At 38.2% G+C, this 25882-nt stretch overlaps 1 protein-coding gene and 1 long non-coding RNA gene across 4 annotated transcripts; one reads left to right on the plus strand and one right to left on the minus strand.

Annotated features, from left to right (window-relative positions):
- Window positions 1–214: 214 nt before the first annotated feature.
- XKR9 (XK related 9) lies at window positions 215–15051 on the plus strand. Its single transcript, XM_003205107.3, has 4 exons — window positions 215–582; window positions 844–1403; window positions 6994–7217; window positions 8166–15051. Exons 2-4 carry the CDS (start codon window positions 1132–1134, stop codon window positions 8801–8803), a joined length of 1134 nt encoding a protein of 377 aa, XP_003205155.1. The 5' UTR covers window positions 215–582; window positions 844–1131; the 3' UTR covers window positions 8804–15051.
- Window positions 14810–20690, minus strand: LOC104910364. 3 transcript variants are annotated; one of them, XR_002113416.1, is made up of 5 exons: window positions 19957–20690; window positions 18396–18452; window positions 17299–17437; window positions 15255–15478; window positions 14810–14898 (listed from the first exon to the last, which is right to left on the minus strand). It is a non-coding gene; the product is annotated as an uncharacterized LOC104910364 (long non-coding RNA). The 3 variants fall into 3 exon arrangements; XR_002113417.1 differs by lacking the exon at window positions 14810–14898 and adding an exon at window positions 14955–15046 and having other exon boundaries at window positions 15255–15398; XR_793002.2 differs by lacking the exon at window positions 14810–14898 and adding an exon at window positions 14955–15046 and having other exon boundaries at window positions 19957–20689.
- Between the last annotated feature and the right edge of the window lie 5192 nt (window positions 20691–25882).

Raw genomic sequence — 25882 nt, forward strand, 5'->3', positions numbered from 1 at the left:
AAATGCAAACAAAAGAGGGGATGCTCTAATTCTAACATTTACAGATTAGCAGAGGTGGAACCAAATGAGAAAAAGGATGTATGTACTTCCTTATAGCTTTTATGACTCACCTGTCAAGTATCACTAATCTGTAGAAGGACTAATCAAAGAGACCACAAGAATCCTTGCTATGTTAGGTAACCTATGCAGAGTTTGGACTGTGAACAAATTCCATTTGTGGTAGATAGTGTGGTTAGGTCATCAACGCATAGCTGCTACGATGCAGGCTGTGAGACGCCTGTCAGTGAGGTGTAGGAGCAGGCCTGGCTCCTTCCATGTCTCCTTCATAGGAGAAGCACAGGCCTGCTCAGCACTTTGTTGCTGCATTGGAACAAATGAGCACAAAAGGTGAAACCATGAGGTGCATGCACACAAAGGCAGCCACTCAGATGGAAATGGCATCGTGACGTGTACTCTGATACACAACTGTGTACTCAGGACAAGAGTTCTCTCAGCCTCGCACACTGTGAGTCACTTGCAATTTCAAGTTCTGGGATGGAGTCACTCTTTTTTTCCATAAACTGGTTTTAAAAGTGATTAGAGGTAAGCTTGTTTCTTGGTATTTTGCTATAATTAAAAGTTGTCTCAGAAGCTGCTTAGTAAGGTGAAGAACCACGGTGGTTGGGAGGATGAGTGACCATGGGGTGTTCAGAGGTGCAGCTTCTTTTACACTGGTTGTTCACAGATATCTCAGTAAATTCTGTTTTGTATGTGAAGTATGATAACTTAAAAAATAAAAAAATTGCCATGATTCAATTAAAAAAAATTATTGTTGTTACTGATCTTCCTTTTTCTTCTGTTTAGGAACTAGTAAAGAAGAATGACTGAACCATCTACTAAGACAATCTAGATTTATGTTTTACAGAGTAGGCATGCATCAAAGAAGTTAGCTTAATATTTCAATCGAGAACTTGGGAAATGGAAGAATTTCTGTTTTAACTTGCCATAATAAAAACACATAACCAACTTTTGCCTGCATAAAGCACTACAAACAGGAAAAAGGACTCTGCTGTAGGAAAGCATTTGGATTTATTCTGACTTTCCTTCACATAAAACAAGGACAGAATGACAACAGTGACAATCTAATGCATAATGAAATTTACCAAATGGAATTTTATTTTTTTAGTTGCTGGAATTATAGTTTACACAGCTGATATTGGAGTGGATTTCTGGGTTGCTAGTAAATATTTCTATGAGGGACAATATTGTTGGGCTATTCTGATACTCTGTTTTAGAAGCCTTTCGTCACTAATAACTCAGATATTCAGTTATCAATGGTTTAAAAATGACTGGAAAGGTACTGCTCCTGGGAAGCTAGATTGGATCTTTCTAGTTCATTTCTTTCAATGTGGAATTTTTATAAGGTAAGCTTTGTCTTTTTGTTATTTGTTTTTTGTTTTTAATTTAAAATGAAAAATCATATCACTTTCAGCCTTTTTTAAAAAGAAATTCCAGTGCCAGGCTGTCATGTTAATACAGCTTCAGGGATACTTGTGTTAACAATCATTGATCTGTATAAGTAAGTGTATACTGCTGCTTATGCCAGGTTTTGCTGCAAATGCAGATTTCTATTTAATTTTACTTATCACTAGTATCTATTTGATTCATCAAACTTTTGATGAGGTGTATTTATAAACAATTCTTGCTTTGCAGAAAATACTGTCTTAACTGATAAAGAAATGTAGTTAAAGTGATGCTAGGAAGAGAATTCATTTGGTTACACTAAGTAGGAGAGATAGCTGAATTGGTAATTCGTAGATCCAATCAATACTTAGAAAACCACGAGATTTGGGAGAGAAATGAATTAAATACTAAAGAAGGATACATTCTATAGGGACCGAGTTAATGGTGATTGGTTCCTTTGTTTCCTGACAGGTACATGTCCAGATAAAGTTTAAGATATTATACATGTAAGAGTCTCTTTAAATTTTGTGGTGGTATTGCTGTAAAATTATCCCTGTCATTACAGAGATCATTTGGGATAAGGTTTTACTTATATTTTCAAAATGATTTGAAAGTTTTTAGTGAAAAGTCCTGAGGAACTGAATTTTAATTATTTTCTGTAAGTTACATGCAATAAACACAGGAAGATAAAGACTCCTCAGAGACACTTAATAAAATTCTTATTTTAAAAGCCTGCTTTAAATTCCTATATGAATTAAAGGACAGTAATGAAATGTATATTTATGTCAGTGTAAAACTTCCCCTTGCACATGTTTTATTCATTTTATGTTACCATGGTTTAAGAAGAATGTTGAAGGTTTTGCTCACCACAGTTAAACTTTTGCTTCTCAATATTCTTTTTTCTTTTGCCCACCAGCTTTACTTTCCTGCTATTCCTCATACAATACTGAAGCCCTAGACTTCACAGAGGAGCACTTACTGCCAAGTTTAATCTTTCTGGTGTCAGGCACTAGAAAAGCAATAAAATATTTTATTTTGATAGACAAAAAAATTCCTCTTCAATTTCTCTGAATGGCTTTGTGTTCAAATCAGTCAGCATGATTTGGTTCACATGAGATGTACAAAGATCCAGCCACAGGGACTGTACACATTCTGCCTTTTAGGGAGATGTCTCAGGGCCCACTGTAGCACCCTCCTTTTTGTCCATTTCCAAGGCTTTTAATCTTCAGTTTTCAGTTAATCTGAGCTTGTTTCTTCCAAAGGAAATCAAGGCTCTGACTTTAGTTTCTTATAACCCATGATAAATGTTAAACCAGCAACTGCAGTGGCATATGGTAAGCCTCCCTTCTTCCCCTTTCTCTACAATGACATCATTCTCTGTAATCTGTACTTGATTCTGGTTTCACCTTTGGCTTGGTTTAACACACCCAAGTTGCCCCTAAAATCTCCCTCTGATTTGTGCCTATCTTTAAAAACTCTCCTCTTCAACATTCAGATTTAAGTTCTGATCATCTACAGTTCTTGGTGATGTAATCTTGATTTAACTCTTACATCAATTCACCTGTTCAAAACGTTGCCTCTACAGACACATTTTCAATGGATTACTTTATTTCCTACTCCTTCAATTGGTTATATCTTATCACAGATTTTCACTATTTCCTTCATACAATTAGCGACATCTTCTCTTAGCAGTTTGTTATCTAGTAAACGTAATTTTGTCTTCAGCAGTCAGTGCAATGTGGCTGCTCTTGGTCCCCTTGTTATCTGTTGGACAAATTGTGTTTTCTCTTATGCTGCTACTTCTGCTTGGAAAAAATTCCCAGGTTGACATATATAACTGAGCCGCTCCTCAAAATTCAGTAGTGTGATAATGCACACTGTAAGGTGTAAGTTGGTAACAGCAAGCTGACACCTGTGCTTGTACCTTGTCATCAGCTATTATATACTTCCTACTACATTTGTTTTCTTAAGTGTATGCATATACACTCCCCTCTTCGGTCATCTGATATACCCAGTAAGTGTAGACAGTGAGTCTCCCAGTTTTATCTCTATAGTCAATACAGTCAAAATAGATATGGTCAAGAGTCAGGTCATAATTGTTAAGGTGAGCTTACCCAGAGGGCAGGAACCTATCTTCTCCACCCATCAAAGAGGGAAATGGGGGCCTAGTCAGTAAATACTGAGTCAGCTTCCAAATTCAGGCATCCTCAGTTCACTGGCTATTAATACACTTCAAACTCTCTTCCTTCATTTCTTTCTTCATTTCTTCATTCTCTTATGTCTCTTATACCTCTTGCTTTGTCTTTGAAACAGGGAATTTCACTTATTATGTTTGTACAGTACTCAGATTAATAGAAGTTCATCCAGTTTTTTTTTTAAGTCACAATATCAGTGCTAAATAATAATTGTGGAAGTCATATGCATGTATATGAATGTATATATAAAGAAAAAAATTAAAACTATCCAATATCTAATAAGGCTTTTTTTAATGAAAAGATAACTGACATATCATTAAATTTTATACAAAAGGTTATTCTCTGAACAGAGTTTTTAAAGACAAAATGGAGTTGTTAAAGTATGTATTAGCCATAGCAACTAAAATTATTTTCAACCTGACCTATTTAAGTGGGTCCCACAGATGTTAATAGAATTGAGAGCAGACTGAAGCATAACAGCCAACATTAAGAAGATAACAAAGTCAGTGAATTTGGAATAAGGGAACATTTCCCTGGAGCAGCATATGAATCCACTGATATGTAGCAGTTTGCAGCATCAGTCAAGGACACCTGAGGAAGATTAAATTTTAGCAAGAAATAACATTCCTGTCAGAACAGCAGGCCATAGCAGCAGATGCCATTGTGATATTGGTACCTGCTATCATACCTCTTGGTGCTTCAAGAAAGGATCAAGATGCCCCACAGCTTTAAATGGATGAAAAATGTTTTTTGCTTATTTGTAGATACATATTATAAGTACATGAAACCTCTTAAACCCAGTATTATTTCATGTCATCTTTAAAAAAAATGTGAAGAGAAAAAAAATCAGAATCAGTATGGATGATTTTCAGTGGTACTGGTACAAGTTTAGCATCTGTAAAACGGTGCCAGAGCACAAATGGATTAAAAATGAGTGATACTCATAACATGCCTCTAGAAATTTGTGTGCAACAAGATCTGCAGAATGAAGTTGTTAGGAAGGTATTTAAGGTACAAAGTCAGTGAGGTACAAATAGTTAAAAGTGGAAAATTTGTAAGGCTAATGTGAGTTAGAAGTCACAAAATAACACGTACTCGCTCATGCTTTCTTAATGCAAACGTACTGCCCCAAAGTATTGACATAGTCACTTCAGTTTCATGGATATAATCCAAGCCTTGTGATACTTGGAAGATTAAGTTTAATGTGCAGCAAAGAAGAAATTTCTTTTGATTAAAGATTTATTTAAAAGCTGCAAATTGTGATTGCCTGATCAGAATTTAGAAAGGACAACTGTTGCTACCAGGTCTCTCTCACATCCTTCTTCCATGGAGCTGTACATTCTAGCTGGCACCCAAATCTTCATTGGCATAATTTGATGAGATGGGACACATGCTGTAGTACTGGGACTGACTGGTCCCTTTTCCTAACCTCCACCTGACCCTCTCCTGACATCCTGTTCCCTCAGGTCCTGTCACTGTCACCAGAGAGCAGAGCTCAGCGCTGCCCCTCTACTCCCCTCGTGTGGAGCAGTATTTCCATATTAATACACATATTGCCATAGCAGCACCATGTTTCAATCCTCATAAACTGTTTTTATTTTGTGGCTTCACACATCACCATTAGTGGTTAGTTATAGCCTTGTTGCCTCCCATGCCCAGACATCCCTTATCATCTACTACTTTTTCTCCTGTGTCTCCACATTTCAGGATCTCTGCTATCAAACCAAAACTGTTTTTCTCTATCCTACGTTATAATGCCAGTCATATATATCTCATTCAGTTTAGAATACCAGGTTGTTAGTGTTACCATGACTGCACCACACACACAAAAAAAAGCACCAACAGACCAGTCAGAAAAAAATACCTTTTTTTTCCTGCAGAAAAACCAAGCTAATCCAGTTTTGGCTACATGAAGGAAAACAAGGTTTCAGGCAGGTCAAGAAAACTTCATATAAGCCAGACAAGCAGAATTCTCAAGGCCTTGCAAAGCCAGTACAATGCTTACAGCCTACTGCTAGCAATGACAGTGCTTATTGCTGTGCTTCAGTTCTAGCCTACTGCCTGCACAGCCACTTGAAATCAGGTAACTGGCAGAAGAGAGCACGCATCACTTCGCTTTATGATGGGAAAGAGCTGGCTGGCAGTAGGCTATTGTCAGTAAGAACCCATTTCTCTGGAACTGATACATTTCATCACTCACAAGTAGAAAGTTATCTACCTCCCCTGGCTTGCAGAACATTAGTACTACGAGTCAGATGAATCACTAGAGCCAAGCATGAGCGACTCCATCAAGTACAACAGAAATACCATAATTTGCAGCAGCAGGATTTCTGGTCCTACATCAGGTCACAACCACCATCCTGTTTTCCTAACAGGTGTAAAAATTACCATGTACAAAATCTGGTTCCTTCCTTAGCTATCAAAACATTTTTTTTTTTAATCCAACTTAATTGTTCCTTTCCTTCTGACATGCTATATCTCCCTGCAGGCCTGAAGCAAAAGCCTTGGAAACAGAAATAAAATCTAGGTTTTATTTTTCTCCAAGCATAGCATTAGAGATATCTGGAACAGAATAAGTTCTTCACCTAGCCAGTCAACTGGCTAACTAATTCCATGTATTTTTGAGTTTTCAATTCTTTTAGAAGAAATTTTTATTTAGTCTTAATTGAAAATAAACTATTACTGTTCTAAATGTCATTCAGATGCAATCATTTGCTGAAGCAAGTGATGTATTTATGTAAAACTACTCAAATAATAGAATCTGCAGTCCCAGAAGATCCATCTATCTTGAAAGTTGTTTTCTGAAATTAGAGTCTTTGTGACTATTTAGAAAAGAACACTTGAGTGTTTTTTTATTTTTGATGAAATCCTGTTGTATGTTTGTAGTTATCAGATATTGTCCTTGGGGTTTATGCACCTATACCTGCTGGATTTTCACAGCTGGGTATTCACTAATACCATTAGAAGGACACAAAGAAAGTAAATGAGTATCTTTGAGAAAGTGAGAAGAGCTTCTCAGGGAATTTTCAGAAGTTTGTTATCTTTCAGCAAATAAAAGCCCAACAAACTAATATTCATAATGTTTATTCCAGCAAGTCTTATTCTCTTCTACTGGTTTTACACTGCATCAGTATCAGTGGGCATAAACAAATATCTGATATCACTGACATCAGTCAGATACTGGTCTAGATTTTATCTTAGCCCAAGGTACACTCAAAGATAAAATATCAATGGAGAATGAAATGGAAAAGAATTTATTAGTCAATATAAGTTTATAGAATTGTACTTCTAAAAAAAAAAACAAAAACACACACACTATGGTTTAAGTCTCTCTTTTGTTTTTCTTTTTAAATAGATATTGGTTTGCCTTGAAGTATGGTTGCCAAGCTGCTTTTAGACAAGACAGCATTGGAGATGTATCAAAACCAGACCCTCCCAACATCATTCAGAAACAAGCTATTGATGTACTGACTGATATTAACATGCTCAGGGTATTCAAGACTTTTCTTGAGACCACACCACAGCTCTTTGTTCAGATTTACATACTCATGGAACACAACAATCATAATTTCTATCAACGTGAGTATTGCTTTCACTGTGATTTGGAAGTTGAGACCTTACCTAAAAGCATAACTGTATAATCAACAAATGTACAGATGTTATAGTTATGAAATATACCAGAGAGTTTGACTATGCAGTTATTATACCAAAACAGAGTAGACTGAATGCTTACCTGTACCCTAGACATGCTATGAAACACCAGAGGAGTGGATCTCCAGAAGAGATCCTTCCCAACTGGCAGTCAGCTCTTAAATGGGTCTAGGAGAGATGGAGCCAGGCTCCACCCCTTCCTGCAGCACAGGTGATTTGCCTTCACCTGTGCTCCCGTGGCTGATTCATTGCTCGCTTCCGGTGATCAATCAGAGCTTCAGGCTGTGAGTCAGCAGTTCCCATACAATAACTCATGTTATTGGATAACATTTTAAAAATATTTTGGTAAATGTATACTTCACTGTGTAATTGCTTTGCATTTCATTATAATTTCAGTCTGAAGAGATTTACACTGTTAGTTAGGGTTCTTTGATAGTCCATGAGTTCACAGGTACTGAGATAAAATGTTCAAATGAATCTCATCTTAAATATGACCACATGAAGGGTCAAGTCTCAGCTATAGATGCTGACATAACAAGCATCTTTGTCAAAATCAGTTGCCCAAACCCAACTATTTATGGGTATAAGGTATTTGCAATGTATCTGCAGTCATCTGTGTGTGCAAATGACAAACACAATACACAACATTTATGAGATGAGCAACAGCAAGAGATTCCAAATAACAATAAATGTCTAGATTTAGGCAAATAAACTGAGCCTTAAAATTAATGTGTTTTGTTCAGGAACACAGAGTATATATGAAGTTGGTATGAAGATAGTGCAAAGAAAGCATAAACTTGCCCAAACACCCAGAAGTTCTAACACAAAAGAGATTCCTTTTCTTAAGTCTAACATTTGTTTCTGTGTTTTGTTTAGATGCTGCCATTATTATTTCATTTTGTGGTATTTCCTTTTCAATGGTTGATTATCAAATATCACTACGAAAATCTCTCCCTGATAAAGAGGAACTGCAAGTGCTTCCCAAGTTAGTGTATCTCTTCTATAAACTGTTCACCATCACTTCTTGGATACTCAGTATTTCACTGGTCACTGTACTAAGTGTTAGAAGTTCTATAATTCTGCTGATACTTCTTTGGAGCTGTGGCTTTGCCTGGACTTTGAAACAGCACACAACATTTTGCAAATCCAAGGAGATGGAGTATCTGTACAGAACTGTTGTTGGAATCATTCTACTTTTTACTTTTTTTAACATAAAGGGGAGAAAAACAAAAGCTTGCATTTCTATTTATTATGCTACTCACACCCTTGTAACTGTAGGTATTTTGCTTGTATATTTGTTTTGGAAACCTGCTGTTATCAAGGAAGTACATCTTACAATTGTGAGCATCTTAACTATTCTCAGTCTGGTGTTAGGTATTATTTTTCTTGCTGTTTATTACAAGTATTTTCACCCCACTACTTATTGCAAGCAACAGACATTTTTTGATGAAGTTGATAGAAGGGGAGGAGACAACATGGAAGCTGGTAGATTTCAAAATTTCATAATGCAATGAGCAGTGTAGGTTTTGGTGTAGATTGCAAAGCAAACACTTGCTGCAGAGTGTGCTTCTCTGCCTTTGTTTCTTATGTATTTTTATGAAGCAGCACTGGAATTATTGGCTCTGAATAACTTTTCCATGATGTTATATAAAGTGCCTTTATAACATGAATATTTTTCTATGTGCTAGTCAGTGTTACTTTTTAAAAGGAATCTATTTATGCATCTGACCCAATTCACTGTTTACTTTTTAGCAGTGCAAATAAAACATAGGAAAACTAAAAGCAGGTCAAATGAAAGTTAGCATTACCAATGTATTCTGTATATTTATGTTAATTCTGTTAAAAGCAAGGCTTAATTTTCTTGCTGGAAGGAAGTGTATTTGAAATATTGAGGGGTGATGATCTGTGAGCTGGCTGTTTCTTCCCATTACTGTAAGAGTTGCAGTTTTTATATAGACAAGCATAGATACAAACCTCACTGCCTTCTCCTTAAACATCCCATGAAGAAGAATAGGTTTGATTTATGACCTAATCACTGTCATGCTACAAGAAAACATGAGGAGTTATTTTAAAGCATTTTATCTTCTAGGTGTTTTAATGACTCCTTTATTGCTTTTATTCTGCTAATCTTTCACACACCCTTTATTTAGGAGTGATGCCAGTTTGTTGTTCTGCACTATAATAGCAGCTTGAGTGATTTATTGACAGCAATACATGTCTCAGGAATAAAGGAAGAACTATCTTCCTTGAAGCTTTCCTATCCTCTTGAGCTCCAGGATACGATACTTAAATGCTGGTTTCCATTGAAGGAGGAAGTTATGCAAGGTATGCAGTGATACAGCTTCTTTAGTCTTTGTCACCAGCCACAGCTTTTTCAGAAATGAAACCTTAGGTGAAGTCTCTCAGAGCTGATGAGTTTTACATCTGAGTTATGAAAAATGGGCTTCTCTCCTCTGATAATTCACATTTCCAATTTGCATAGCCAGAGGCAAAGGGAGGAAACAGTGCTTGAAAAGGAGACTAGAGATAAGCACTGCTGATAAACTTTGCCAGGAACAAAATCTGTTAGAATTATTGATTGACAGCAAACATCTCTTAAACTCTGGGGGAGGGCTGATGCTTCGGTTGACACTTTGGGTGCTGAAGAGTTGTTTTCTGTGCCTTTTGTCCAGACTGCTGACTACCCTGTGACTATTACTCTTCCAGCCTAAGCAGAGCTCAGTGAAGTTTCTAAACGTTCCCTTCCTGTTGTATTGTCAAATAATTGCCTTCACAGTTGTCTTCACAACACCAACCCCATTTACATCTCTATAATCCCATTTGTGGAAATTAATTTCTAAGTGCACAGCACGGACTGCATCATTTGTCTTTCTGAGGCTGCACATGAAAAAGCAGTGTATTATAAAGAGATTACTTCTGAAAATTCCTCATCTCCAACTTAAAAAAAAAACAACAAAAAACCAAAACCACAATCCATGAGACTTGAGCAATACTTTTCCTTAAATAAATATATCAACCAACACTTCTTTCTACTCTGGAGAAGGGATTTATTTGCCATGCAAGTGCTGCAAGAGGAATAGAAAAGGCATAAGGCATAAATGGCATCCTTCTGCGTATACCATGTTTATCCCAAGTTTCATCTCCATTCTCAATGGCACATTTATTACTAGTGCTGGTGCTTTGGCAGCAAAATACATGGTTTTAGTATGAATATACTACTCTTTTTCTACAATAAATAAATAAATAAATAGGATCCTAAATAATGAAGACTAAAATTCCCTTATTTGTCTACGCTTTTATTGTTTGCTCATCTGAAATCATGAGAAGGGACTACGGAAAGGTAGGGTAGGAAACTAAGAAAATCATCTTGCAGAAAAAATACTTTTTTTTTTTTCCTAACTACTACTTGGAAGACGACCTCAAATCTTGCACATTATCTGGGAAGCAGATCTCTGGGGAAACATGAGCTTCTGAGAAACTGAGCATCAGACTTTCAGCCCTGGGGCCTCCAGGTTGTCTGCCTGCTTGCCAGATGCTAGAAACGTGGAGCCTGAGTTGTGCTGGAGGAAGGTTAGTTTATGCTGAAACAAAGCAAACTTGTCCTAGTGACTTTTTTTTCCTCCCTTTCAGCAAACTGACAAATACCAACTGAAAGTATTTCATTGTCATATCTCTATCTGACTCTTAACACTTTTTTTTTTCCATGAAAGTAAAAGTGTACGGTGCGCTGGCTTCTATTGCTCCCCTTTTGCATTCTCCTTAGGTCTCATCATTCCCTCTTCTGAGCTACAGAAGAGGAATGCTATATGGAAGTTAATTTGGCAACAAAGGGATCTATGTCATAGTTTATATCACACTAGCACACACACCTTATACTTAACTTTAATTCCCCATTTTATGCTTGTGTGTTCTTGGGGATCTAAGTTCATTCTTATTCTAAACTTCGGAACAGATCCTTTGGAAAGCCATACAGGTTCTTTTCGTAAAGCTTAAACAGATCTTTGGTACCCTACCAAAGATACCAAAATGAAAAAAATCTCCATTTTGCCACTATCAGTCAGATGACCTTGAAGAAAAGTGAATTCCTGTCAGGATGTCCCTTGTAGACTTTTTTTTCCCCCACAGTTTGAATATCCCCCCTTTCTTCTTGACCTTACATTCAATATTTTCTCTTAATCAATGAATTCAATGACTTTGAGTACATTTGGTCATCCTAATTCACTGTAGCAGGGAGAGGGAAAGGCAAGAAAGCATATGGATTGGTTATAGACACATTTCATGCCATCAGAGGCCATTCAGTCAAAACAAATAAACCCCCACTTCACCAAGGTGTAAAGTTCAAACAATAGATATTACACACGTTCTTTCTGTTCCCTGACTACTCTTAAAATTCAGCTGCCACTCAGTTTATGCATTGTGCCTGACCTTGTCATTTTAATCTAACTGCAAATTGAAAACAAATGTTTTTTCTTTCTTTTTTTAAAAGAAATTTTTTTAGGTCCATTACATCTTACAAGAAGTATTTTAATAAGTTAAATAAAAATAATAAGCAATTTCTTCCTGTTTTGACTACTGTCAGGCCTGAGTGAGAGGGACAACATTCAACAGAATTGTTTTAATTATCCTACTAATATTCAATGTGGCATTTGATGGCATTGGTGAGCTCACCTGATGTACCACAGATAGCACTGATTTATGAAGCCATAATTGGGGTTCCAATAAACATTTGTCAAAATAATGTATTCATTCAAACCAAAGTCTTCTTTATTTATTCGTATAAAAGAGCACTTAACTTTCAACAAAGAATTGCCAGCCATCAAAAACACTCCATAAACAGAGGAAATTTATGAAGACGCAGTACCAGAGGGTGATCAGTGAAAGACTAAAGTTCACTTTAACCCTTCAGGGTGCTCCATTCTGCCTCTTCCTTGTTATTTGGACTGTACATATTTCTTCCTAAGAGCCCCAAGCCCAGAGGTTAACCTTTGCATATTTACACATTCAAAGTACTAGACCTCTTTTCTACCATAGTCTTACATCACAAAGACTCTTTCAAACCTATGATCTTTCATTTACATTGTATGGTATAGAAGTATGTATGCAACACAAAGGTAGTTGGTTTTAGACTTACCAACATTTTTGCCTGAACCTGAAGCAATGTATGTATTTGTATTTAACTCCAGCTGAATAATTTTCACATTCTCTCTCTCTCCACTCTTCTGTATTTCCTTCCTATCAGTTTAGCTTAATTTTATAGATTTTTTTTTTTGTAGAGTGATAGCAAAATAGTGGGGCTGTACAACTGATAATTGAATGAAGTGCAGATATCCCCTTAGGATCCATCTTCTTCAGATTTTTTTGTTTTGTTTTTAATCTCCAGATGTCTAGCATATAACAAATAGGAGTCAGTGAAGATTCCTTCTATGAGAGCCTTACATTTATCAGCTTAGCAAGAATGCACCTTTTTAGGTTAAGGACTAGCACTTTAAACTTTCCTTAACCTGACAACTGTTGAAATAACAAACTGCACTGGCCTTTTGATATTATGTGTTGTAGCTAGGTTATGCATGCGTTTCTATTTTCAGGAACATTTTTATTTTTAAGTACACACATTTGTAAATAGTAGAGCAGAATAAGGAAGTGTAGTAAAGATTTTAGGTGAACACTCATGTCTTAGTTAAATGATATATTCCGATTTCACCATTCTCAATATACAGTCTTCATTATTATTGTCACTGTTACTGGCACTTTGTCTAGGAGTCCAGGATAACAAGAAAGAACTTATGTCTATTGGAATGAGAATGTAACGAAAAGTTGCTAGTAAAGTCTTCTGGCTCAGCACATAAGTGATCTTAAGTCTCTCTGATTAAACACAAGTATTTTTTTCTTAAAGTGGACATACAGACACATTGGAAAAGAGAGCTATCTATTTGGTTCTGTGGGAAGTAGATGAATCAAGTCTAAATATCCATGGACAATTTTTGGCTGCTGTGATAGAAAAATAAGTTCCAAATCTACAGGCTTGGAGGTCACTTTTAAGCATGAAGTTGGATAGGATGACATGCCGAACAGTCAACATGAACTAAGTAGCTTTCAGTATTATTCCATGTAGCATGCTCCATGCATTAGATCAAGCCTAATGTCTGTTGTATTGTAGAGTAGGAAGGGACCTCAGATGTCATTTTATAGTTTGCTTGTCCCAAAGCAGCACCATCATGCCAATCTTGGTAGAAGCCTTCTGACTTGTTTGGAAAAATATAACATCCCAGGTAATCTCCCCTAGATCTTTGTCAGAAGCCTGCTACATCAATTTCCCATTAACTAGAGAGGGAACGCTGCCTACTAGCTTTTTCAGATAGGTAATGTTAGGTGAGAAATCAATGTTCTTAGAGTAATTCTATTACATACAGCAGAACTGCAGGCAGCAAATCATGTCTCTCTTCGAGTTGTCTATATAGGGAGAACAGGGATATCCGTTCACTTCTTCTACCACTGAAAAGCTTAAAACTGAATGATGAGAATACATCTTTCTCCTATAGACAGACTTTTCTGAAGTGTTGAGATCTCTTGAATTTTACTTGCTGCTTTTGCTTAACACATTGTATTTAGCAATCTCAATTGCTTATTAAATCCTTTGGACCATTTCTAAAGACAGTTTTAAAATAATTATCCTTCCTCTGAACTCAGAATTAATGTTCCAGGTTAGTAAGCAACCATATAAATTTCTTTACAGTTAAAAATACATCAAGTTGTACTAGATTTTGCTTAGGTATAAATTGCCAATATTATCCTAAAATACTTTCTCAGTTGAGAAGAAAAGTGAAAGAACTTATTCCAAAGCAAATTCTCTTTGCATTCTCCACCATGGCACTGACAACACAATCTTAACTGAGTACGACATTATAGCTTGCAAAGCTAAAGGCAAGTAATGAGCACAAGGGAAGGCAGGATATACCACAATGTGGATAAAGTTCTTTAAAAATGACTTAAATGACACTAAAAATTTGCATTGGCTAATGAGCTTGAGCTTTGGGAACCAGTTATTTTAATCAACAGTTTTTTTTTTTTAAAAAAACAGCAACATAAGCCAAGTTTCCCCCCCTCCTCCCCAAGTCTCCTGTCCACTTCCACTGTTCTTTTCAACAGCTTAGTGAGTTTTATGAAAAGAAATAAACAAGGTAGTTCCAAACTGTGGGGGGGGGAAAAGTGGTATCAAATTTTAATTAGTGGCTTAATGTCTATAATTATAGTAAGACTTTAACAATAATTGTAGCTATCACTAATTTATGCCTTTGAAAAATGAAAACCCCAAAACCCCCCTCCAGCTTATGTTCTCTCTCAAATATTTATATTATGTAGTCAGCATTGTAATTCAGCCAGTTAGTTGTGGTCTTCCTCAGTCTGGATGAACAACAAAAGTCTCAAATCATGTTTTGGTAATGAGGGATTGTGCACGGGATAACAGAAGTAAATAACTCACAAGCCTTTTCAAAGGCAGTAGCTTCTCACCCACCAAGCAGGGCTGGGCCTGTGGGGTTCAGCAGTTAAAGTGCTCTATGTGAAAGATGGATGGCGACTTGTTTTCTACTTCATGGCTTCTTAAGCTTAGCTATTTTGGGAAAGGATGGAGCAAGTTTTCAGCTCAAATGCTTCATAGAAAAGTAACAGAATCCCATGAAAAACACTAAGCCTCCCACTTCCAGCTTCAATTTGTCAATAAGATGAGCAGAACCAGTGACTGTCAGAGTAACAATTTGCTGTTACAAAAAAAAACACAAACAACAAACCAATAACATTGTGTCAATGGTATCTCATGTATGTGTCAGACAGCCACATTCAGAGCCAAAAATTTAGCTTTGAGATTAAATTTAAAGACTCCCAGCTGATTTTTTATTAAATAAAAGGTTTTCCTAGCAGCCAATTGAAGTGAATCTATCATTACTGATACAGCTTACTGTAGCTAACCTCACAAAGATGATGATCCCCAGGGCCTTCTGTCAGCTGCTTTCCAGATGAGTGGCTTCAGCACGCTCTGGTGCATGCAATTGTTCCTTCACAGGTTCAGGACTTCACACTTCTCCTTACTGCACTTCATGTGGTCCATCTCAGCTGATTTGGGACATCAGTGAAATGAAGTAAGATGTACTAAGTTGGAAAATGCTAGTTATTCCTGCTTACCATTCTTAGATCTGTAATCAATTACAAAATTAGATTAGTGGCTTATCTGAACATAATTAAAAGTCTTCACCTGTCCTGCCACTTTCATTTATATCTCCAACAGTCCACCATCTAAGAGGGGTTGTCCTCTGTCATCTGAACATCAGGGATGAGTCAACTTTTTTGACATTCATAAACTAATATGCTACATCTAGACACATGGAATTAACTTTAAGTCAACTGCAGGTGAACAAACAAGACAAAAATAGAAACATCTGGAAAAATCTCATTTTGATAGTGATGATCTTGGAGATGTATTGCTAACAAATGAAAAGAAAGCATTTTCAGACAGCAGCATAGCTCCCAAACCAGGAAGTAGTTATTGAATGTCAGAACTACATCTTCACATTTGGGTAATTTATTTACCAATAGAAAAGCAACAATTGAAAACTTTTGAAAAAACAAAACAAAAATATTCTTATGTGTATCTTGGTTAACTAGTAAAAATTATGAAATGATATTCCTACCTACAGTTCATGATTATCATATGATAAATATCATCTCAATTTGGCAGATGGGAGAGTCTGAAAAGCTAGCACAACATAAAGAAAACACAGGTCTTCAAATATCATTGCGACCCAAGAACAGGCTACACTACTCAGCATTTCAGAGTGAAATTTGAAAACATAACATGGAACTGGCTAGCAGAATGAGATACAGGTTTTGAAATGCTTTCAACACCAAAATTATTAATAAACTGTGATGTAGCCCTCCTCAGTTATATTGGCTGTGAAAAGTCATGGTCTGTTGATCTCGTTCAAACACCACAGATCCTCCTGACGATTGTTATTCCCATCACATACAATGAAGGTTAAATGTCCACATCTTCGTTGTTACCACAAATGAACACATGTCCACACAAGTAGACTGATGGCACTGCAAAGGCAGGGGTATGGGGATCTCCTGCAAAGGGAAGCATTAAGAGCACTGCAGAGAGCTGCACAGAGAGCCCTTGAGAGGGAGTTAGCTTGGTTACAGCGCTGCGTCAAAGCAAGTAAGGGCTTCTGGGCTTCAACTAAACTATCCCCAGAGTGCTTCACTTATGCATGCAGACAGGCTTGTTGGGTCAGCAACTCCAGAATCATCAGCCTCTTTCTAACTTAACTGTTCTTTCCTGCAGCCTGGTTTACATACATACAATCTCTGACTATTCTGGTTTAAGAATTTTACCCCCTCCATTACTCTAGGCAATATAGCTAACTGCAGAAAGAGCATCTCTGCCAGTCGAGTCTTCTAGTGTACAAACAGAACAAACAATACTAACCAAAGTAGCAGAAAGCACCACAGGATATTTATATATTTTTATGAAAACAGATGCTTGCTCCTGTGCAGGGAGGAGCAGTATTGTTTACCATATAAGCAACTATAAATGTGGGGGCTGCTTTCTATTTTCCTAATCCTTCTTTCTCATCTATGCTCTGTTGCCTAACAACTAATCTACTTCATGCATAAAGGGATAATCAGCAGTTCTAGCACTCATTACACAGTTGATTGTTTTTATTGTAGGTGCTATTTTCAAAACAGTTTCCTTTAGGAACACATTCCTTGCAGAATTACTAAAACTCCACAATCTTTCAAACAGGCATCAGGGCATGGCACAATCACTTCCTTGCATGATAATCATGTCAGAAGTTCAGTTTGTGAAAAACATCCTCCATTTTGAAGACTTAGCTGACTAAGTGATTGTTAGAGAAAGAAATGTGATAAAGGGATGGAAATTATTCCTAAGACACATTTTGGATCACAGTCCTGTTTCCTACTTCCCCTGCTAACTGTGAGGGAATCTTTTTACCTGGTGTAAAAAGATGGGAGGCTGACAATGCCAGGGGTAGAGTTTCTCTCTATCCACCAGAATTTACAACACAAGTAAAGGCAGAGTTTCAACCCATCCTGCCCCATCAAGTTAGACTCTTCATTTAATCAATGTCAGCCTGAAAAAAAAAAACAAACAAAAAAACTACTAGGAAGCAGGAATCTGAAAGTTAAAAGCTTGCAGAAAAATTACAATCTGCCAATTGGCATCAGTGTTACTCATTTCTGTTAGTGTTAAATAAGAAATTTTTCATTTATTTTGTTTTAATTCTGTGGTTAAATTGCCTCAGTTACCCCTAGATGAGAACTTCAGTAGTGCAAACAAGCAGCCAAAGCTCTGGCAAAGTACTCAACCGAAGGGCTTGAGCACATCCATAGCTCAACAGTAAATACAGATAGCACATAAATATAGGTTAAGGGATTTGTATTTAGCTGAAGAAGTTGGGAATTATTTTAAGATTATTTATGAATATCTGATTGTTATAGAAGAATATTTCAGTCCTCTATTGCCCTAGACTTAATTTCAGTTTGATCAAGCACTAAATTAGTTGACTGAATAGTAGTTTAAATGAAGGCAGATTAAGCTGTTTAAAGTTACTCGTGTTAATGAGTATATCCCCTGACTTGGTAGATGGTCTGTAGGTTTGGCTTCTCTTTAAGCCAGATGACAGAGTGCACTTGAATTTCAAACTGATATGAGATTTTATTTCTCAACCTTTTTCTGAGTAGATTGTTTATTGCAAGAATACTATGCAATTGTACAACTTTGCAGCATGCTGATCTCAAGTCTACTTGCCTATATGTCTACTTATAAATAATACAATATAATTACAAAAGATATCCATAGGGAGACAAGCACAATTAAAGTGATATTACATCTTTCACACAAAAGAGCAGATTATATCAAAACTTCAGACTAGAGTGAACTGAAAGGTAGCATATAATAGGTGCCTAAAATTGCTACTAATGTGGAAAAGCAAATTACCACGCCTGATTTGCCCATCTCTTGTGATAGGAGAACAAAGAGACATCAAAGAAAAGAAATGTGCCATTTTCAAAACAAAAGGAGAGACTTACATGCTGTGGAAACTCTCGCCATGGGATGCATTGGATGATAAGACATTGTGTGAACAGCTATTGGAGAAAAATTGCAGAAGAGAAATTCTTGGAGGTCTTGCTGAATACATACCAGCTTTGTATCTATTGATTACAGATATAGTTTTGTCAGGAACTTGTCTCATTTTCACACCATCACTATAAAACAACCTTCCCCTCAGGCTGTACAAGCATAAGACACACAGGACCTGGAGACCAAACACTGTCACTGGATATTTTTCATATAAGGCAACTATTGCAATTTGTAGTCCAGACTCTTTGATACACCATTAATTTTGCAATGAAGCAGAAAATTGAACTTATGGAGATCCACATTTTAAGCATGCAGTTCTAATTTGTTAATGATTACTTGAAAACGCTAATAGGGATGTATTGCCACAAACACATTAGCAGCTTTAAGGACAGCTAATAAGGGTAACCACCTACTACAATGTCAGAGTAAAAAATAAAAAAGGCAAATTGAAAAAACAACAAATGGAATTTTTTATTTTTTTGCTTGAAAAAACCACAATGGTTTGAATATGTCAGTTCCAATCACTGAACTGACACTACTGAGTCCAACTTTCTCAGTGCCATACTAGGGAAATAGAAAATAAACAGCTCAGCAAAGGAATGGCAATGGCTACTCTAGCTCTCCTCAGAAAACAGGCCACTGCTGTCATTGCCCTGGTGTGCATTAAGAAAACAAGGAAAGCCCTGGGAACTGTGACCTGACAATGAAGAAGTACTATTTCACTTTCAGTGGAACACGACCTAAAAAGCTCCCTTAGAAGTAAAGAAAAGTCTTAAATATGCGAGTGTGTTCAGAGCACTGAAGTGTGTGGAAGAAGGAGGGAGACAGATATAGACTACTGCATACATAGGAACAGAACGCAAGCCTCTAAATTAAGGTGTACCCTGTGGAGAAGTGGGGCTAACATCTCTCACTGAGATAAGTAATTTGAAAAGACAATAAAACCAGAAAATAAACATGAGTCTACTGACCTGGAATTGTAGTTCTTAGCCTGCTGGAATAATGAAGCATCCTGCATTCAATTACCAGTTGTTTGCTATACACTTGTATCCCTCGATGAGCATTAGTTTCCAAACTTCTTTAAAGAATGGAACATAGTGCTCTGATGAGGAACTGTATGCTGATGCAACTGTAAAGTTTATTTATTTCACCTAAACTTCTATGCTTTCCTAGGGATAGTAGCTTTGTTTAAATGAGCCAAGCAGCACAAACGCTATCGCTCCACATAGGAAAACAGCCAACAATGTCACTTAGTATGTAACATGAATTTATTGTTATCAAAGTCTTCCAGATAAGAGTTGTTATATACGGAATTAACTGTCACTACTCTAGCAAAAGTGCATTAGAAGCCTGTAGCTTCCATTTTCTTTCTGAAATAATGGAAGAAACTACTGACTCTATCAATAACATAGTTTTTAATAAAACTTTAACAAAGCAGAAAGATCATAAGTAGACCTGAACAGTGCTTTTCTCTACTGCATTATTCCTATTGAATGGTAAATTTCTTACCAGAAAAGGCTTCCACTGTCAGCAGCATCAGCTTCAACTGGGTGTTTCATTCTACAGATAGCAGCAGAGGTGCACCACAAGCAGGGACAAGCCAGGAGCAAAGACTAAGCAGAGCACCTGTAGCAATCTTCCAATCAGCATACAACCACGCTGTTCCTGGTCAGGATCACGTTGGCCACAACTACTACAAACTATCAAATGACAATCTCCAAAAATCTAAGGTTTCAGCTTCCAAGCCCAGCCAGGACAGCGGTCAGAAACAGCAAGGTAAGGATCAGTAGCAAAGCTCCTACACAGGATACATATCTAGAAGCTGGAATTAAATTAGGAAAAAAGCCAGCTCCCCCCACAGAAACACCACTAAACAAACTAGGAAAACAACAAGAGCTCGGGGCTGAACTTAAATGGAGATCCTAGGCCCAGGAGCAGAAGGTGCAGTGGAGGTTCCAGGTGAGGCTGGTCAGGGCAATTAAAGCTGATCAGTGTAATCAAGCCCCATAGAGATGCTAGGGAATCACACCCAGCAGGAAAGAGAGAAATCACACTTTTTGATTTGACAGCCTAATTTGCAAAGGAAATCAGGGTGGAATTTCTCAGTTTCTCTGAAATTCTCTGAAATTGGCTATCTTCATAGAATCATAAAATGGCTTGGGTAGGAAAGGGCCTCAAAGATCAGCTAGCCCCAGTCCCCGCCTCTCTGGGCAGCCTGTGCCAATGCCTCATCACTCTCTCAGTAACATCTAATCTGAATCTCCCTCTTTTAGCTTAAAACCTTGTCCTATCACTATAAGAATGTGTAAAAAGTTGATTTCCGTCCTGCTTAAAAGCTCCCTTTAAGTACTGCAAAGCTGCCGTGATGTCTCTTCTGAGCCTTCTCCAGGCTGAATAATATCATTCAGTATTTAAGTGCTCAAAATGAGCAGGTACTCTCTTAAACTTAGGGAAAAGTCACGTTTTATCTCAGTGAGGTCAGTAATAAAATTCCCATCAATTTCAATCAGGTCAAGGTTTTACCTTCCCATTTCTTTTCCTGAGCTGCTGCTGTTTTGAAGTCAATCACGGTAATAAAAATAATTAGAGGAAGTGCCACAGACTCTCTTTTTCCAAGCCTTTTCTGGAAACCCCATGGATCGCTCTTATACCAGTGTGTTTTATACTCCCTACTTTGACCCCTTTGTCAGGCTAACGGCTTGCTGATTAAGAGTCAGATAAACCTACTCCAGAGCACATTAATATCATTCCCTTTCAGCCAGAGGTCTGGGTCAGCAACGTGAGCATGAAATATGCCTTTTCTCCTGATCTGCTGATGGGGGAAATCTTGCTCTATTATAGGGCTTGCTGGTCCAAGCTGAAGGCATCCCAGCAAATGAACCTGGAGTTTGGGGCCTTCCTATGGTGATTCTTTATTCCAATATTGACTATCTTTACTGTGAACTTTTATTGGCAATGCTTTTACTGTATCTGTTTGTGGAAATGAATTAATACTGTTAGTGTTTCTTATCAAAGACTTTGGAATATATGAGCTTTTTAAAATTTTTAATTTTTTCTTTTTAATTTTTTTAATTTAAGTAAACAGGCTGAGATATTGGAACCAGTAACATGCCAGGAATTTATACATGCGAAATCCTATGACCAGTATGTCATAGAATCATAGAATTGCTCAGGTTGGAAAAGACCTTGAAGATAATCAAAACCAACCACAACCTAACCATACTACCCTAACTCTAACAACCCTCTGCTAAATCATGTCCCTAAGCACCACATCCAAATGGTTTTTAAACACATCCAGGGATGGTGACTCAACCACCCCCCGGGGGAGCCTATTCCAGTGCTTAACCATCCTGTATGTAAAGAAGTTTTTCCTGATATTCAACCTAAACTTACCCTGGTGCAACTCGAGGTCATTTCCCCTCATCCTGTCACCTGTCACCAGTGAGAAGAGACCAACCCCGCTCCCACTGTAAGCACCTTTCAGGTATTGGAAGAGAGCAATAATGTCTCCCCTCAGCTTTCTTCTCCCTAGACTATACAGCCCCAGTTCCTTCAATCTCTCCTCATAGGGAATATTCTCCAAGCCCTTCACAAGCCTTGTTGCCCTTCTTTGGACCTGCTACAGCACCTCAATGTCCTTTCTGTACTGAGGTTCCCAAAACTGAATACAGTACTTGAAGTGAGGCCTCACCAGTGCTGTGTACAGGGGCAGGATGACTTCCCTAGTCCTTCTCACCACACCATTCCTGATACAAGCCAGGATGCCATTGGCCTTCTTGGCCACCTGGGCACACTGTTGGCTCATATTCAGCCAACTGTCCATCAGTACACCAAGGTCTCTTTCTGCAAGGAAGCTTTCCAGCCACTCTTCTGCAAGCCTGTAGAGCTGCCTGGGGTGGTTGTGACCAAAATGCGGGACGTGACACTTGGCCCTATTGAAACTCATACAGTTTACCTTGGCCCATCGATCCAGCCTATCCAGGTCCCTCTTTAGTGTCTTTCTTGATCAGAGGGCTGGAGCACCTCTCCTATGAGAAAAGGTTGAGGGAACTGGGCTTGTTTAGCTTGGAGAAGAGAAGACTCTGGGGAGGCCTCATTGTGGCCTTCCAACACTTGAAGGGAGCACTGAACAAGAGGGGGAACGGCTGTTTGCAAAAGTGGATAGTGATAGAACAAGGGGCAATGGTCTTAAACTGAGACAGGGGACGTTTAGATATTAGGAGCAAGTTTTTCACACAGAGGGTGGTGACACTGGAACAGGTTGCCCAAGGAGGTTGTGGATGCCCCATCCCTGGAGGCATTCAAGGCCAGGCTGGATGTGGCTCTGGGCAGCCTGGTCTGGCGGTTGGTGACCCTGCACATAGCAGGGGATTGAAACTAGATGATCATTGTGGTCCTTTTCAACCCAGACCATTCTATGATTCTATGATTCTATGATTCTATGATTCTGTGATTCTGTGATTCTATGATTCTATGATACTCCCCACTGCCCTCCTCATGCTTGTGTCAGCATTTTCAATATTTCTTCTCTGAGGTTCATCATTACATGGTGTTCAGCAAGAAACTACTCCCAACACTGTCCAATGCTCTGCTCCTAGTGCCTCACGTACACAATCCATCTCATAGCTAGAAACTATGGAACTGGCAAAGCATATGGGGTTTAGGTATCTACTTAAATTTAGGAATAAATGTATATGTGTGTTAGTTGTTTGTTTCATACCATTAGAGCTTAGGATGCTTTTCAGCTGAGGGTGTTCCTCTCTGAGGCTCTTGAGGAGTTACTGGTGTGGAGTGAAGAAAAATCCAACAGATTCCTCTTCTGCTTTTCTCTGAAACTCCTCCCTGACCACAAGAAAGAGAAATAAATGTATTAATATTGTCTCCCTCAGACTAGTTAATAGCTCTGTTAATGAATAGCTAGATATTTTTATATTCCTATACTGCTGTTACTCTGAAGATCTGCACAGCCTTGAAATCTTGCAGAGAAGACCACAGCTTTTAGGTTCTATCTTTATTTCGTTTTTCCTTTCCAAAGAAGAAAGCTGGCCTGCAGACAGCAAGACTCCATTATACGTGTATCTATACTGTGAATTAAGTATTTTTTTTTAAATATATATGCTACTACTCTTTATTGCTTGGAAAAATGACATATGATATTAATGTCAAAGATCTCACAGCAATGCACATACAGAGGGGACAGAGGATAAACTTCAGTGTGGAAATTTAATTTGATCTTTTCCTGACTTGTGCTTGGCTGATACTAACCCATTTGCTTTCTCATAATGTTAGTGTTTATAGAGAGCATGTATAATGCAAGACTATATTTCATTATAAAAAATAACAATATATTTCATATTCTAGTACATCCATTTCTACTTAAATCCTTCCAGTATAATTTATTCATGTTAAAAAAAATATTAAATACATTATTTTTCTTTGCCATTGATAATCTAATTTCTGCTTCCAACTGTCCAGCCTCACGCAAATAAAAGTATTTTAATGATGGTACGAAATCTATTTGCATGCATATGGGAGAGCAGCAGTGGGACCATTTGCAGACATGAGCATCTGTGGTGATTTTAGCAAGACAGTCTTTTGGTAACAGTCTTTTAAAACTAAAATCGAGTTGACTTTCAAGAAGAAATGAATGCTGGTAGTTGCTTTTGGTACTGCGTTTTCTAGATTCTTTAACAATCTTACACCCTATTTCTGCCTGTTCAGCAGAGAGCCAGTCAGAACCCCTCCTACAGTTTTAATGCTGCAATAGCTAGTGAAATGGATGCTTTCCACTTTCTTCACTTGCTCCAGGAGGGAATTTCCAGTAGAAATAAAGGGCTAGACTTCATTTTCTACTGCTTTTGTCTGCTTTGTCTGTGTTCCCCCTCAGATAACACTGATTCTGCTTGAACAAACAACTTTCAGCTAGAGAATACTAGACCCTCCTATAGCCATATGAATAAAATGTTCCTAATTGTTTTCTTGTGCAGTATATGAGAACCGCTGAAGTAAAAGGAGACACACACCTAGCATCCAAACAAGGACTGTATTACACTTGAACAACAGCTGGAACAACCCCCTGACTTTGTGAGAGTTCAATCTCCTAAGCAAAGCATAGCTTTTTGGAGATCAAATTCTCCTTTTGTATGTGTGCAGGTAGTTTCCTCGTAAGGTCTTAACTGAATCATGGTGAAAGTCATCACAGCTCATTCTAATACTATTTTTCTTAGAATCACAGAATCACAGAATGGCCAGGGTTGGAAGGGACCTCAAGGATCATGAAGCTCCAACCCCCCTGCCACAGGCAGGGCCTCCAACCTCCCCATTTAATACTAGACCAGTGTCACGGAGTTAACGAGTGGGGCAATAAGAGACTGCCTCACCCGGAAGGGCCAGATCCCATGACATCTGTAATGTATAGGGATAGGTGCCTGGAATTGGAGCATTAACACTTTAACTCCCAGTACACTACATGATGTTTTGATGCGGAATACTGAGAACGAAAAAAAACCCATAAAACCTTGACAACCAGGCTGCCCAGGGCCCCATCCAGTCTGGCCTTGACTCCAGGGACGGGGCATCCACAACCTCTCTGGGCAGCCTGTTCCAGCACCTCACCACTCTCGCTGTAAAGAACTTCCCCCTGCCATCCAACCTAAACCTTCCCTCCCTCAACTTAAAACCATTTCCCCTTGTCCTGCCATTATCTACCCCTGTAAAGAGTTGATTCCCATCCTGTTTGTAGGCTTCCTTTAGATACTGAAAGGCTGCAATGAGGTCACCCCGTAGTCTTCTCCAGGCTGAACAAGCCCAGCTCTCTTAGCCTATCTTCATTGGGGAGGTGCTCCAGCTCCCTGAGCATCTTGTGGCTCTCCTCTGGACTCTTTCCAACAGCTGTCTTTCCTTTATTGGAGGCTCCAGACCTGGACACAGTACTTCAGATGGGGCCTCATGAGGGCAGTGTAGAGAGGAACAATCACCTCCCTGTCCCTGCTGGCCACCCCTCTTCTGATGGAGCCCGGGATACCATTTGCTTTCCAAGCTGCAAGAGCAAACTGCTGGCTCATGTTAAGTTTTCAACTTGATTCAGTTGTGAAGAAACAATACAGAAAGCTGCAATTCATTTGGAAGGTTTCAGTCTTGCATATGGACAAGAAGGGAGAGCAAGGCGTAAGGAAATGTTTTCCCATTAGTGGCATGCATGAGCTCCTTCCTAGCATTCAAGCTACTCTACCTTCTAATTGGATATTCTTTCCTTACTGGACACATGAGCACAACTTTTGCTCAGTTGAGATGAACTTCAATATTGGTGGCACTGCAACCTAGCAGAGCAACTTACCTTCTACGTACATGAGAAAATATTGTTTGTTTTATTTGTTTCAAAGCAGAAATGCTTAACTGAAAAACACAGTGCTGCACTGTAAGCTCTCTATATGCA

The sequence above is a fragment of the Meleagris gallopavo genome, chromosome 3 (assembly GCF_000146605.3).
Source record: "Meleagris gallopavo isolate NT-WF06-2002-E0010 breed Aviagen turkey brand Nicholas breeding stock chromosome 3, Turkey_5.1, whole genome shotgun sequence".
NCBI classification, from domain to species: Eukaryota; Metazoa; Chordata; class Aves; order Galliformes; family Phasianidae; genus Meleagris; species Meleagris gallopavo.